Genomic DNA, 14,370 nt, shown 5'->3' with positions numbered 1-14,370 from the left:
ATAAAAAGATTTTGCTATTGTTAAAGGGTGTGGGCGTGGCATGGCATTCAATTTTGATGTCTCACCATGAAACATGAAATTGCTATAACTCTAGCGTAAATGGTCCGATCTACACCAAAGTTTCATAGTTGTCCCGACAATATTCTATGATTGTCATAGCGTCACTTGCTGGCAACAGGAAATGTTGAAGTGCTGCTCCCTGCTTCTGGTCAAACAGGTTCTCAGACCTTGGTAATGCTATATTGTGAAGATCAGGACATATGATCAAACGGCGTTGCCCTGAGAGCACAGTGAAGGTTTATGTTTTGCCAAAACACAGGAAGTGGCCGGAACTTCAGGGTATTTGGTCGAATCTGCCTGAAACTTTTTTAACAGTCCAGGCCAAAACATATGACATGAATTTTGTGGTCAATTTTGGCGTTTTCTAGGCGTTTCATTTTAACAAATTCCTCTAACAGAAATAATCCAATTGACTTCAAAATTGTTGTGTACCATCTAGACAAGTCTGTGATCAAACGTTATTAAAAGATTTGGTCGGTGTTGAACAGAATGGCCGTGGCATTGTGTCAACTTGTGATGTCTTGCCATGAAACCGGAAAATGCTACAAATTTGGGATAAATGATCTGATCTGCACCAAGCTTCACATGTTTGCCCATAGTCACACACTGAACACATCTACACAACAATCAGGAGATGTTATCATACCGCCACCTAGTGGCAGCAGGAAGTGACAGTGAATTCCTTCTTGCGGTGTCTGATGCATGTGAAAATTCAGCTCTAATTGACAACTACAGACCAGTGTTCAATCTGCCATTTTAAAGTAAAATTTTAGAGAAACTTGTTTTTAATCAGTTAAGCTATTTTATGATTGGCCACAGTATTTTTGAAAAAGACCAGTCTGGTTTTTGAGCCAGTTACAGCACAGACACTGCACTGTTCAAGCTTGTTAATAACCTGAAGTCAAATATGGCTTTGAAAAGACTCTGTATTAGTACGACTCTGGTACTGTTTTATTGTTGTTATTGTGTGAAGTACTTCTCTTTGTGCGAAAAGTGCTATACAAGTATAAGTCTGACTGATTGATTGATACAAAATAAAAGCAACATGTGAGCAGTGCAATAAAACACACCCTTGATTTTTTGTCCACCTCAAATAGAAAAATCAGCAAGAGAAGAAGCAATTTACAATCTAAAACAGTCTATTACAAAATGAAGACACAGTGACATAAAGATGATCATATTTTTACAGGTTGTATTATTCACAACGCACACCTTCTGTCCTTTCAGAATTAAAAAGTGATTCATTTCCACAGGTGTGTGTCAGTTGACAAACTGTACCTGCTGAGTCTGGCATTCAGAGTGAGGCCAGAAAAAAAAAAAAACCTCAACGTGTGTTTGACCATCTGTGTTTTTATCAAGTAGCTTCACTGGGCTCAGATAATGTAAATGCTGCTTATTGCCTGCATAGTTTTACAGAGTTGTGCTTCCAGATGAATGTTCTGCAAGTTTAAATCTGTGTGACAGTGATGCTGGTATAAGACTTGGTCACTTAGATCTTTTCAGGTCAAAATGTGTATGTTAGTGGCAGACAGGAACAGGCTGACACGAGGTTAAGATCATTGAAAATACACTTTTATTCAAGCAAGCTTGCAAGCAGTTATCTAACATAAGTGTAAATTTGTTATCATGTAATATCACACTTGTCATTGATCACACTTGTCATTTCTCATCAGGTGTTGACCTGAAAGCTAATTTAATCATCTCTGAATTTTATTGAAGCACATGCATTCAGTCCAAGATGCATTTCTGCCATCAATCTGCCTCATTTCCTCTTGATTTCCTGTTGGAACAAAATTGAATATGTTTACAATGTTTGAACAGTATTTACACATTTATGTGTAATGCATATATGGACTGTGGGAGGAAGCCAGAGTACCCAGAGAGAACCCACACAGACACAAGGAGAACATACAAACTCCACCCCACCATCCGCCAGTGCCCCAGCCAACTGGGGGATTTGACCTCAGGACCTTCTTCCTGTGAGACAGCAGTGCTAACCACTGCACCGCCCCCGAAAAAAGACTAAATATAAATCAATGAATAAAAGCTACTAAATAGTGAAGAGATGGGAACCTCCTGAGGACAGAATGTATGGCAAGGTTCAGCTAAACCTTATACTGTACTTGCTTTAGATCACATTCATAATAGTGTGTGCAAGTCAAAAGAAACATCTTAATTTCATCTCTAGAGGAAATGGTTTCTTTGCACAGGCTCCGGGTCATGTCCTGAAGCAGTCGAATCTGAAATGAGTTTGAGTTTTTTATGATACTGCTACAAAGTACACAAACATACACAGGTTGCCATTTTTCTAGTTCACTCATTTAGTTGGGGAGGTAGTAGGCTACATGGGTAAGAAGGTATTTACTGCAGCGATAAAGGATGTTGACCCGACGGATGTCAATGGGACTCATTTCGGTGGCCCTGCCAATGGCTACATCAGGGTTGGGGATGGGAATGATGGTCGGCTGTCCGTTCATAGAGAAGGCAAACCTAGGGATACACAGTGATTAAAGGGTTAAACCGTACACCTGCCACCATGTAGTCTTTCTTAACTCGTTCATTCCCATACAGCTTACTGACCGCTGGAAAACTGATGTATGGACAGGCTAAAGAGAAGAACTCAACAAGAACCTGAAAACATGTAATCTGACACAAGGCCCTGTACAAACTTGATGTAGATCACATGCTCACATGCATGTGCATGAATCATATTCTAGTTCTACTGCATTACTGCATGCAGAATCTCAGTGTACTACATTTTTTATCGTGAGTTTTTTTTTTATAGTGCAAGTGATGTTGCAGCAGAGTAGCATGTAATTTTTCCTTCTTTTGATAAGTAAGTTAAGTACCTATTTATTCAAAACTAAAGTAATTTTCTGAAGTCAGTTTTGTTTCTATATAGTTGGAGGACAGTTTACATACTTGTAGCTCCCAACAGCTTCCTGTTTCCTTGCAAAACCTGTTCTCTTTGGGAATATTAACATAAAAAGGCTGCTGTGGATCATATAAAAAGTGCCTCTTCTCAGGCTTGCTAATTAGTCTGTCATCCTCCTGATTCATGATTCATTACATGATTTCATAATACATAATTATATTCAATGAGTGCAGTGATACACTACCTTGTATAATGCATGATAGAGTTGTAGTCATAGGGAGTGCCAAGGTTCCTTGTGTTGATCTTCCTGAAATTGTGCTCCTGTCCTGCAGAAGGTCACACAGCTCGGTTAGATATAATCTGTTTTATTACAGTTTGACAATCAAAAGGCCAGAAAAGTTCAGAAAGTCAAACCAGTTTCAAACTAATTATGGTTGCTCACCAACACCTATACCATCTATACTGCTGAAATTACATGATAGTTAAGCCCAGTCATGTTTTTATTTTTTTATTTATACATTTGAGGACATCATTTTGAACACCGATTGATGTTTTTCACCTTTTTTCACAAACAGCTGAACGATCAATCTTGAATATAATGGACTCATTGACAGGCAATAAATTATTTGTAGCCGTAATCTTGATGCATGTTATTGCAAACATGCACACATGTTAGATACTTTATAAATGAGAAATAAATGCATTTAGGCTGAGTTGACAGGACATCTCATTGGTTTTATTTCCTCTCATCAGGAAATCGATATAGAACATTTTAGACTACTGAACTACAATAATATAATTCAAATACTACTAAATTTCTTCCTTTCGTTTTCTAAATTTCTTCTTATTATTTATTTGATGACCTAAACAAAATCTCCTGTGACCCACCTGTGGGTCCCAACCCAGTGATTGGGAATGACTGTTCAACATGGTGGAATATTTTTCAAATTGTTGGTCAAGACTTGCCTGCAACAGGACCCACCTTGTTGGACGTTCTCCAGCAGGATGCGAACATGCAGGTCCCTGTCGGATCGGGTCTGTTCATGGTTGAAGCCCAGGGCATGAAGCAGCTCGTGTTGGATAACCCACTGGAAAACACAGCCCTGCCGACTCAAAGACACCACCTGGCCACGACCACGGCGTCCAACATACGAGTAGCACCTGACAGAGAGTGATAAGTAACTAACAAACAATAAAGCTTGAAAAACCTTGAAAATATCCCACATGGCTTCCTTTGATCTGAGACTCAACAGAGTTGTAAATAGGGCTTATAAGTGCATTCATGCAGATGTGGGATGTGCATTGTGTGGTCCATACCCTGAGTGAGACTGGATGTTCACAAAGTCAGCCTGACCATTCAAGGGGGTGAAGCGGATGCAGGTGGATGCAGCAAAAGACCGCAGACCTCTGATGATGGTGTCTCTCTTTCTTCGGGCTAGACGGTAAGAAAATATTACCAGTTTAGAGCATTTTGTTGTTGTCATCTTTCACTTTGTTATCATATTAAGTCATACTACTAATACTACTAATGCTACCACTACTACTACTACAGCTACTGCTGGTACTGCTGCTAATGCTCTGCTATTCCCTTAACACATTAGCTAACAGTAATTGTTAAGTTTTGTTACCTTGTGTTTTAACAATTGATGATGATGAAATATGTTATGTATTTCTGAATGTGCACGGTCACTCACTCTCCAGCACCACAAGTGTTATTTAAAAAGTTCACATTAACCAGTGGGAGCAGACTGTCCGACCTATACAGGCTCAATGGATGGACCATCGGCCTTATGGTTGGACCAATGGATGAATATATTCTTGGATGCCAGTGGCTGTAGGTTTTTTTTGGAGCAACTTTTGTTATTTTATTTTGCAAATGTAATGGTGTGTGTGTGTGTGACAGGTGCTGCTCCACGACACACTCTCATTCAGTACGCAGCCACTGGCTGGAGGACGGTGCTCTGTGCCTGAAAGAGAAGTGAGAGAAAAACAGCCTGTAGAGCTGCACTGTTTTCACATCTAACTCTAACAGTGAAGCAAGGATTGTTGTAACAGTGGAAAGACAGTCTGTCTGTCTAAAGACTGTCAATGAAGTGTGTTTTATGGAGTTAACGAGGCAATTGAAGCTAATCTTATTTCAGCAAAAGAGAGAAACTTGGATTCAGAGAGAGATCAATTTTCCTTTTCTATTTAATAAAGAAAATAGGGGTGTAACAATTTACTCATGTATCCAATGCATCAGGCTTTGATGTGTAAAAAGCTGTACATGAATCCGAAAAAAATGATGCAGCACTAGCATATCAATACATCTCATTAGGACGTGCATATGTTTCATTTTCTGGCACCAATGAACTGCTGCTTTAACTCTCCTCTGTTTTCTCTGTCCTCCTGCCTCTGACTGCAGCGCTCTCACTGGACACGTGCTGCTGCGTTTACACAAAAGTGCTCTCCCCTTCCTCTTCTGTCTCTCCTCTTTTTTTCCTCAAAACCGATGCCACTGACAACAGACAGTGAAACAAGTGACGTTGCACAACCAAACTTTCATAATGCGCAAGTGTAGAATAAGTTTGGGTTTATAAGAAAGATGAGAAACACTGCTGCAAATCATTTATGTAAAACAACAGCATAGTACAGAGACACAGGGCATCACTGTTCCTGCACACTAATCAAAACCACAGCACTCTTCACATACTATTGACACTACTGCTATACTGCTACAACAGGCACTACAACTACTACTGCAAATGGCATTGCTACTTTTACCACTTTTACTACTACTACTAGTACTACTACTACTACTATTACAAAACTACAGGTGACTCAAAATACTTATACGTATAATCTTTATACTGCTCCTACTTACACTACAACTAGTGCTTATACTATTAAAAGGAAAATTCTGCCAAAAATAAAAGTTCAGTCATTATCTACTCACCCTCAGACCAACTGATGGTCAGGTTTAGTTTTTTAATTCACAGAACACTGCTGGAGTTTCACAGGAAGCAGTGTTGCAGAATCTACAAAACAGTGGAAGTGAATGGTGACCAGTTTCCAAATGTAAAAAAACCATCAGAATAAAAACATAAAATGCCTCCATACTGCTCGTCTGCTGTAATCAAAGTCTCCTAAAGCCCCAGCGTGCAACACTGTTTCCCTGTGAATCCCCAGCAGTGTTTTGTGGACTAAAAAACTAAACCTGACCCTCAGTCAGCATGAGGGTGAGTAGATAATGACTGAATTATCATTTTTGGGTGAACTAGCCCTTTAAGTGCTACCACAAGCTATTACTCTTGCCATGAAATATGTAAAGTAACAACTAAAAATCATAGAATAACTAGCATGAAGTGTACATGTGATATTGGAGCACTTTTGGAGTTATATTTACTCTATAATACAGTCGTTCAGACTTACAGTACTGGTTGGAAATAAGGTAGGGTACATAGACGTTGCCATCAGAGGCTTTAGGCCACAGGCATCCTCGTTCTATGCAGGGATCAGCGTTCTGTAGACCTGTGGGCACTGCAATGTCTCCAAACATCACCAGAGGCTCATCTAGGTCCTTTCCTGCAAAATGAGGAATGAGTATGTCTGAGAAAATGTTTGTTGTTGTTGTGAAGCATTTCATTTTCTTGATTCCACTCCTCTGATAATGGCAGGTCAAATCTGAAATGATTCTTCTGTTTGGAGTGAAGTTTCTCTGCTTACAGGTTAGTACTGTTATACATAATGTAGGTGTCACAGTACAGACTTGTACTGTGATTTCTTTAGTAAAATATGGATATATGGAGTTATTTTAGTGCCAGCACAAACTAACACTCTGAATTTAATAGTACTGACTTTGAAAACTGAATTTGGAACTCCAAAACTGAAATAAAACTCACAGGTTGAAAGTAATACAAGTTCAATACAATTTCAATCTGAAACAAAATTTCAAATTTTGTGCACAAAATTTAGATGAAAATGTATATTTAGTTCAAACATTTCAAATTCAAAACCTTTAACTTTCAATTTGCCTAGCTAAAATAACTTGATAAATATTTTTGTTCTATTCGGTGTAAGATGTTTGTGTTGTTCTCAGTTCCATTTCCTGCTGGAATTATCATGTCATGAAAGGGAATGAATAAAGCAGATGCAGTGGAGATGAACATGCCTTCTCTAACAATGTAGACACACTGAATTCATCATCCTCAATGGTGTTGCCTGCCAAATAGAAAAAACACAGCTGCTTTGAGGATCATGGCTGGATGGATGACGGCAGCAGCAACAGCAGACCAAGAAAACGCTGGGAAAACAGAAGTGCTTGAACTTATTTAGGAGGGAAAGTCAGCTAACTTTCATCCTAATATGGTGTAGTGTTCACCAAAAGCCTCTTGACAAATTCTCTTTAATTGTAAGTGGCAGTTATTACTTAATAACAGCTTCAAGATGTGACAAGAGTAAACCAGCATCTCTCTGAGGCTGTATTAATCACAGTGCCTTGAGGTAAATGATGATGAAATATAATGTTGACCATGTTCACAGTCTTAGCTTAGCTAAGCATGTTAAAATATGCCAATATAAGTCCAGCTCAGGCTATGGGTCATACCATGTCACTTTACTTGGTTACTTTGTCATAATAAAAAAGGTATAGGACACATTCAAATTTGACCCTGATGAAAAACTGTAGAATCACCAGTTCACAAGTTATTACCATTCATCCTGAGGAGCTCATGAATGTCTGGTTCAGATTTCAAAACAATCCATCCAATACTTTTTGATAAGGGAAAAGTCATAGGATAACGCAGATCATCTGGGGAACATGAATGTCTACTCAAATAGTGTACATCGTTCCAGGAGCTGTTGAAATGAGTGAAAACCTGCTGGTGTGTCGAGATAAAAAGTCAATGGATCAAGTCAGTAGGATTCATCTGGAGGGGAACACAGATGTCTAATTTCCTGACAATCCATCTAATAATTACTGAGATATGTCAGGACCCCAATGGTGACACACAGACTGACACTGTCATGCTGCTAGCGTGGCCACAAACAATTGTAAAATTGATCAAAAAATTTAAAAGATTAAGTATGGAGTAAACTGTGTGTTATTATGATTGCATTCTACATCTCTCAGGACCATCACCTTGATTTCTCAGACACAGTGTGAACTCTAGAATAAATGTGCATTATGTAGAAGAAATATGAAATGTTGAGCAGCTGTGGTCTGAAGGAGATCATGTAGCTCGGGTCATACAGGCAACACTGGGTGTTGTTTGATGTCCTGGACTCTTCAAATGTATATTACAATTCTGTGCATTACAAGCTCTGTGTTCAAATACTGGATTTTTCATAATTTTGCTGTGCTGTTCAGTCAGCGCAACATCTATTGCTCATCAGTCCATCTTGTGAGAGGGATCCCTCCTTCCTTGAGGTTTATTCCATTTTTTCCCTGTTATAAGTGTTTTCATGGGGAATTTTTCCTCACTCTTTAGACCAGGGATGGGCAAATTTTCCAAATTCAAAATTGCAGTTTTTTTTTATGGGAGACTACATGAGAAATAGATCAGGCTGCTGTGGGCCAGACACACATGATATAAGGTCTAACAATGGGCAAATGTCTGATTTGATTTGATTTATTTATTTATTTTGAACATTAAAAAATAAATTAAATATCTTGTGGAGAATTGATTTCTTCACTCAGTGCATTCCACAAAATCACAAAAACAACATTGTTTCAAATTTAAAGGATCAGTGTGTAATAATTATGGGAATTTATTGACATAAATGGAATATGGAATATGTTATTTATTATTATCAATCAACTTAAACTCATAATCTTTGTTTGTGTTACCTTAGAAATAGCCATTTATAGTTACATAGGGAGCAGGTCACCTTTTACGGAGGCCGCCATCTTGCGCCGCCATGTTTTCTGCTGCTGTGCAGAGCGGATGCATTACGTAATCTCCGCAGCATAAATACAGGTGATGAAGAGGAGGACAGACAGCAGTGTTTACTGGCAATTTTGTTTTCTGAAGGCTGACAGCCACAGTTTTGACCAGTGGATGATCATAGTTGTTATTTACCACAAGGAAAAGAAGCAGACTGTGAAGTCTTGTTCTCAAAGAAGAGGAAACATGAAGAAAACAAACGGCAGTGTGAGAGGAGACAACAGAGAACAAGGACTAACATCGGTGTGGCGTTTACCACATGGAAATCACTGATGATCTGTTTTCACAGCAACACTGAAGTTGCCTCTTTTCTGCTGGACAGGTAATTCATCCTGCACTTGTAATTGCACTTTATTATGAGATAGCTTTAGCTAATGATATAACATGACCATGGGCATAACACTAATTATTCACACAAGTAACATGTTTGTCCTGTGTTTCTGTCGATAATATGTGTTTGTTACCACGATCATAATTTAGTATGTTGTTTCAAAAATATGATCAGGAGCTGAAATATCTGGTGGCGTTACCGAGATTAGCTCACAGCTGCTCGAAGTTATTGTCTATAAACGTGTAGAGCTAATGTGACTGTAGCTGACTGCTGGATTTTGAGTTACAGTTTTAATTTAGTGTGGTTATGTTTGTCCAGGTGAGCCATCCCTCTCTGCACTGTCTAATGTAACAGGATGTGTTACAGGTGTGTGTGTGTGTGGTTGTGTGTGTGTGTGTGTGTGTGTGTGTGTGTGTGTGTGTGTGTGTGTGTTATGTTTCTGCAGTTATGACAAACATCTAGTAACATCACCTCCTATGAAGAGAAAACCTTTTCATGTCTCAGCTCCAGCTTTATCTACCATTGACGCTGCTTCTACTGGGACAGACAGGTTAGTCATCACAATGAAATAACAGTGTTGTCCTCACAGGTTTCATTATCAACCTAACGGCGCTGATTAATAGGCTTTTCATTAATAGTTTATGTTTAATGTTATATCTCCATACGTGTCATGTATAGAAAATGCTGTGGTTATTTTTTATTACTATATTACTTGTTATTGTTTGCCTATACATTCATTATAATGTTGTAAAATAGTCATAAAGTGACTGTATCTTACATCAGGGGTATTTAACCATTGTTGGCTAAGAGTATGTAAGTTTTCATCAAAGCAAAATAAGAAAAAAAAAATCAAAACTTGTTCTCACTAATTAGCTCCTCATATCTGGATGATGGCTGCTAATCAACTGAATCATCAGGTGTGGTTTTTATTTTGGATTTGGATGAAAATCTGCATACAGATATACAGACATCTTCATGGAATATAGTTGAATACTCCTGTATGACATCACTATGTATATTTTGTTTCTCTCCTAAAGGCAGCAAAAGAAAGACACTGCAAGCCATTTGGGATGCCATGATGGAGGAACCTTGGACCAGATGACCCCAGAAGGTTCAGTTTGGTGACCCTCATACATGGACCCACCACATCAGAACTCATGCAGACACAAGTCAGGAGAGGTCTACGTAAGTGACACATTTATTTGCCTTTATTGTGGAATATTAACCTGCCCTGTAAATCATACTTTTGGTGAAATATTAGTATTTCCACACTGCATAAAAACAAAATAATGTTCTAACTAAATGTATCTTGACACTGTCTTCAAAAGGACGGACACTCAGTACAGCTGCTGATTTGGAATGAATTAGACAGGAAGGCACCGTGTTTCATCCAACAACAAAGAGATGAATCAGTGTTTTTCTCAGGGAGGACCACAGGATGAAAGAGCTGGAGCTCAACGTAACCTCCATAACCTCACAACTTTTAATGTTCAAAAAGACAAATGTCTCGAAAGCTTTTTCTGTCTTTACCCAACTTCAACTCTGATGAAGACAGAATAAGTTGTCAAAATGTTTGTTTGTTCACTAAAAGCTGCAAGTTATTATTGTACACCAACACTTCTCCTTCTATTCACAACACAAAGCAAAGTGTTCTTTTTTATATTCATCCTTTCATTCCAAACTGTGAGGTACAGCTGTCCTCTGTAAGGATAATACACATTAGTGTAACCTGAAGTAGAAATTAACATTTACAGACATTGCAGGGAAGTATTGCCATGATTACTGTATAATTGCATTGTATGTTTATATGTAGATCACTGCAAAAAATAAATCATGTGCATCTGATGATCAGCTTTTTTAAAAATAATTATTGTCCACATTTCAGTAAATAATAAATAATAGCCTAAGAATATCAACATGTAAACTGCAGAAATGTTTGTCTGTTTGAACACTAAAAGCTCAAGTTTATGATTGTCAGACAGCATTTCTCCTTGTATTGTCAAGACTGACAGGGATGACCAAGACTGTTTGTGTAAATAATTTATATTGCTGAACTTGTCCCTGATGCTCCAAACGCAGCAGCTGGAGATGATAAGTCGGTTTCCCTGCACTAAAGAGCCATGTAGCCAAAAAATAAAATGCCTACAGGCTGTGTAACGATACTCCCTGTTGTCAACCCCAGGCCCCCTCAGCATGTTTCTACAGTTACCACAAGTACACCATGATACCCTGGTACTCCAGTAAAAGGTGGGGCACACTGTCTGAGCTGATGCATCATCAGGGCATCAAACAGTCCTGCTGCCTCCTCAGGAGCTGTGTGGTGAGCTGCCTGTGCTCCTCCAGGGTCATCTCTTCAACAAGTCTCTGAAGAAATAATACACAGGAAAAATACATTCAAGGTTAATGAGATGTTTGATATTATGTTGGTAATATGCTAATATCACTGCAGTTTATGATGTACAGACTGTTCAGAGTTGCTCAGAGTAACACGTGCTGCATGATGCTGTTCCTCTGCAGTATTTATTATCATTCAGTAACATCCCAAGTAATGATGACTCGCATTATTCTGAGATTACACGTTATTTTGAGATTACTCATCACATGACACATAACACTAACATTGCTACATGAAGAGAACAGAGCTGTAAATATAACTTTGTGTTGGATTAGTATAACAAAGTCATTTTCTAAATAGATACCTTCATGTGGAAAGCTTCAAACCCTCCTCTTCATCCTCCAGCGAAGCTTCTGCTCTGGTTGCCTCCCTCACCTGGCCCTGACTGCACCGTAACCTCAGCTTCTCTGCTTCCTCTTTCTCATCCTTTTCCCGCTCTGTCTTTCTCTCCCTCCTCCTCGTCCTCTAACCCCCGACCCCTAACCGAGATTTGTAAACGGAGAATCAATAAGCGTCCAGCCACAACTATCATACTATCACAATAAACGACATAACAGTTATATTCCCCTTTTTACATGAAAGTTATGACCTATAGACACTAACAACGAAACACGTTTTCTAAAATTATCCGTAAACAAACCTCAACACTGGAAAGACGTGACAGCCTCCTTACGCTCGAAAAGGGAGAGGCGGTAGGGGGAAATCCTCTTTGTTGCATTCTGAATTTTGATCCCTATAGATGCCACTGAAAATCACACACTTCTCCTACTACAGCAGAGTGAGATCTCAGATGTGTTGATAGTTGGAAGAGTTTAGCACATTAGCTGCTAGAATGGAAATATAAAATACACAAATTCACTATAAAGAACATGTTTTGAGAGGAGAATGAAGAGAAGCTGAGAGTTAAAGAACCTGATCAGCTGACGTCATAAAGCAACAACAATGAGAGGAAGATGATAAACTCTCTGAGGAGAACATAGTGACATAGTGGAACTCAGCCTCATACTGAGACCAGGTGATCTTCAGACAGGTGAGCTGTGCTTGATAAACTATTCACATCATTTACTTCAGTAAAAACATCAATACCACATTGTGAAAATACTCCACTATAAGTAAAAGTCCTGCAGCCAAAACCTTACTTGAGTGAAAGTATGTAAACATTATCAGCTGTTATCAGTATGAAAAATAAAAGTAACCACTGTGCAGTAAAATGTTTCCTGTCAGTAACTAGTAACTGTACCTGTCAGGTAAATGTAATGGAGTAAAAAAGTTAAGTAGAACTATAAAATAATATAATATGGATGTAATTTGAAATTAGACTACTAATTTGAAATTAGACTACTACTTTCACCCACTTTTCTACGCAAAACAACAACTATTTAAAAGTTTGTTGTTTTGTGTAGAAAAGTGGGTGACAACCCTTAAAATAGGTACTTTATATAAACCTGTCAAAGACATTTAACCACAGAGTCTCTGAGACATTTACATCGCTCAGGGTGAATTTATGTACAAAAAGTAAAGTTTCAGGCACAAGATGGCAATTTTTAATTAATTAATTTATTCTTAAATCTTCTTATTTTCTAATAGGTTTTAATGTGTTCATAATTTTCTTCCATTGTCTGAAGGTTTGTGGTATCAGATTTCTTTCATACTTATTGAGGTACTTTGCTTACTTTAGTCTTTCAGCATAAATTGTAAAATAAAATATTATTATAAAGGATTTGCACAAAATGAAGTACCTTAACTTACCTTAACTATATAAACTAAATGTATAAAACATGTTCATTTAGTTCTGCAAGTACAAATAAAGGCCCTTTTTGTATATTAAAATATCCTGGTGCGATACCTTACGATGTTTGTTTTCCGGTGTAACCCCTGGAGAAAAATTCACCACTGCAATAAACCAATCAGAAAGTCAGCTCTCATCACCTGACAGGTGCACCAGCAGTGCAACTGGAGGCAACATGATGATGTATTTACCAGGAGGAAACAAAGAGAAGTTATTCAAAGCAAGGAGACAGATCTCCTGGTTGGAGGAGTGAAAGTGCGAGAGCAAGCAATATATGGAGACAGCAGGACGTCTCCACAACAGCAACCTGCAAAAAACAATACAATAAATGAACCGTAAATGTCATGCAAATATGTAACTGGTTATGTTTTACACTAAAGCATCTTGAAATTCTGTTGTATTTTATAATTAATTATCATCAGCATCATCATCATCATTAACTCTGCTGGCTGAGGAGCAGGGGAGAGAGATGGTGCAGTAGAGAGGGGCGGTCCATGCTCCTCCTTCTCCTCTCCCATCTAACCCTCATCTCCTCCCATCCTCGCTCCTCTGTCCTGCTATGAAACAATCAAAAATAGTTTCTGAAGTTTGAAGTGCGCAAAATTACGCATGGATATATCCAACCAGCTCTGATAGAAGCACACAGACCTGTTAATGGCCAGGTCAGGCTGGACTTGTGCGGTCAAATGTAGTGTCTTGTACATTTCGTATGTTATAGATTATAACTGATTACTACAGCTGCTCCAGCCAGGGGCGCTGCCAGGGGGGGAAACGATTCTAAGGGCCTGGGCCTGACGGGGGCCCTTTGAGGGCTATCAATATTATTTTAATAGTATTATCTATCGCAGGTTTTTGAAATGAAATATTTCATTTCATCTGTTAAAATAAACAAATTATATATGGTTGTGATTTGTTATTAAAAACAAAATCCTTGAATTATGTATGATTATCATTTCACCCCTCTCCCTTTTTACGGAATGGTATGGTCTGATTCTG

At 38.4% G+C, this 14,370-nt stretch overlaps 1 protein-coding gene across 1 annotated transcript; it reads right to left on the bottom strand.

The window, feature by feature from the left end:
- Positions 1–2,246: 2,246 nt before the first annotated feature.
- Positions 2,247–6,575, bottom strand: LOC146333417 (high choriolytic enzyme 1-like). Its single transcript, XM_084722851.1, has 5 exons — positions 6,347–6,575; positions 4,253–4,370; positions 3,918–4,096; positions 3,180–3,261; positions 2,247–2,550 (listed from the first exon to the last, which is right to left on the bottom strand). Exons 1-5 carry the CDS (start codon positions 6,558–6,560, stop codon positions 2,382–2,384), a joined length of 762 nt encoding a protein of 253 aa, XP_084578977.1. The 5' UTR covers positions 6,561–6,575; the 3' UTR covers positions 2,247–2,381.
- Between the last annotated feature and the right edge of the window lie 7,795 nt (positions 6,576–14,370).

The sequence above is a fragment of the Lutjanus erythropterus genome, chromosome 1 (assembly GCF_056507025.1).
Source record: "Lutjanus erythropterus isolate fLutEry1 chromosome 1, fLutEry1.hap2, whole genome shotgun sequence".
Classification (NCBI taxonomy): Eukaryota; Metazoa; Chordata; class Actinopteri; order Lutjaniformes; family Lutjanidae; genus Lutjanus; species Lutjanus erythropterus.
Note: the sequence above shows the minus strand (reverse complement) of the source record. Positions and strands in the feature narration are given on the sequence as shown.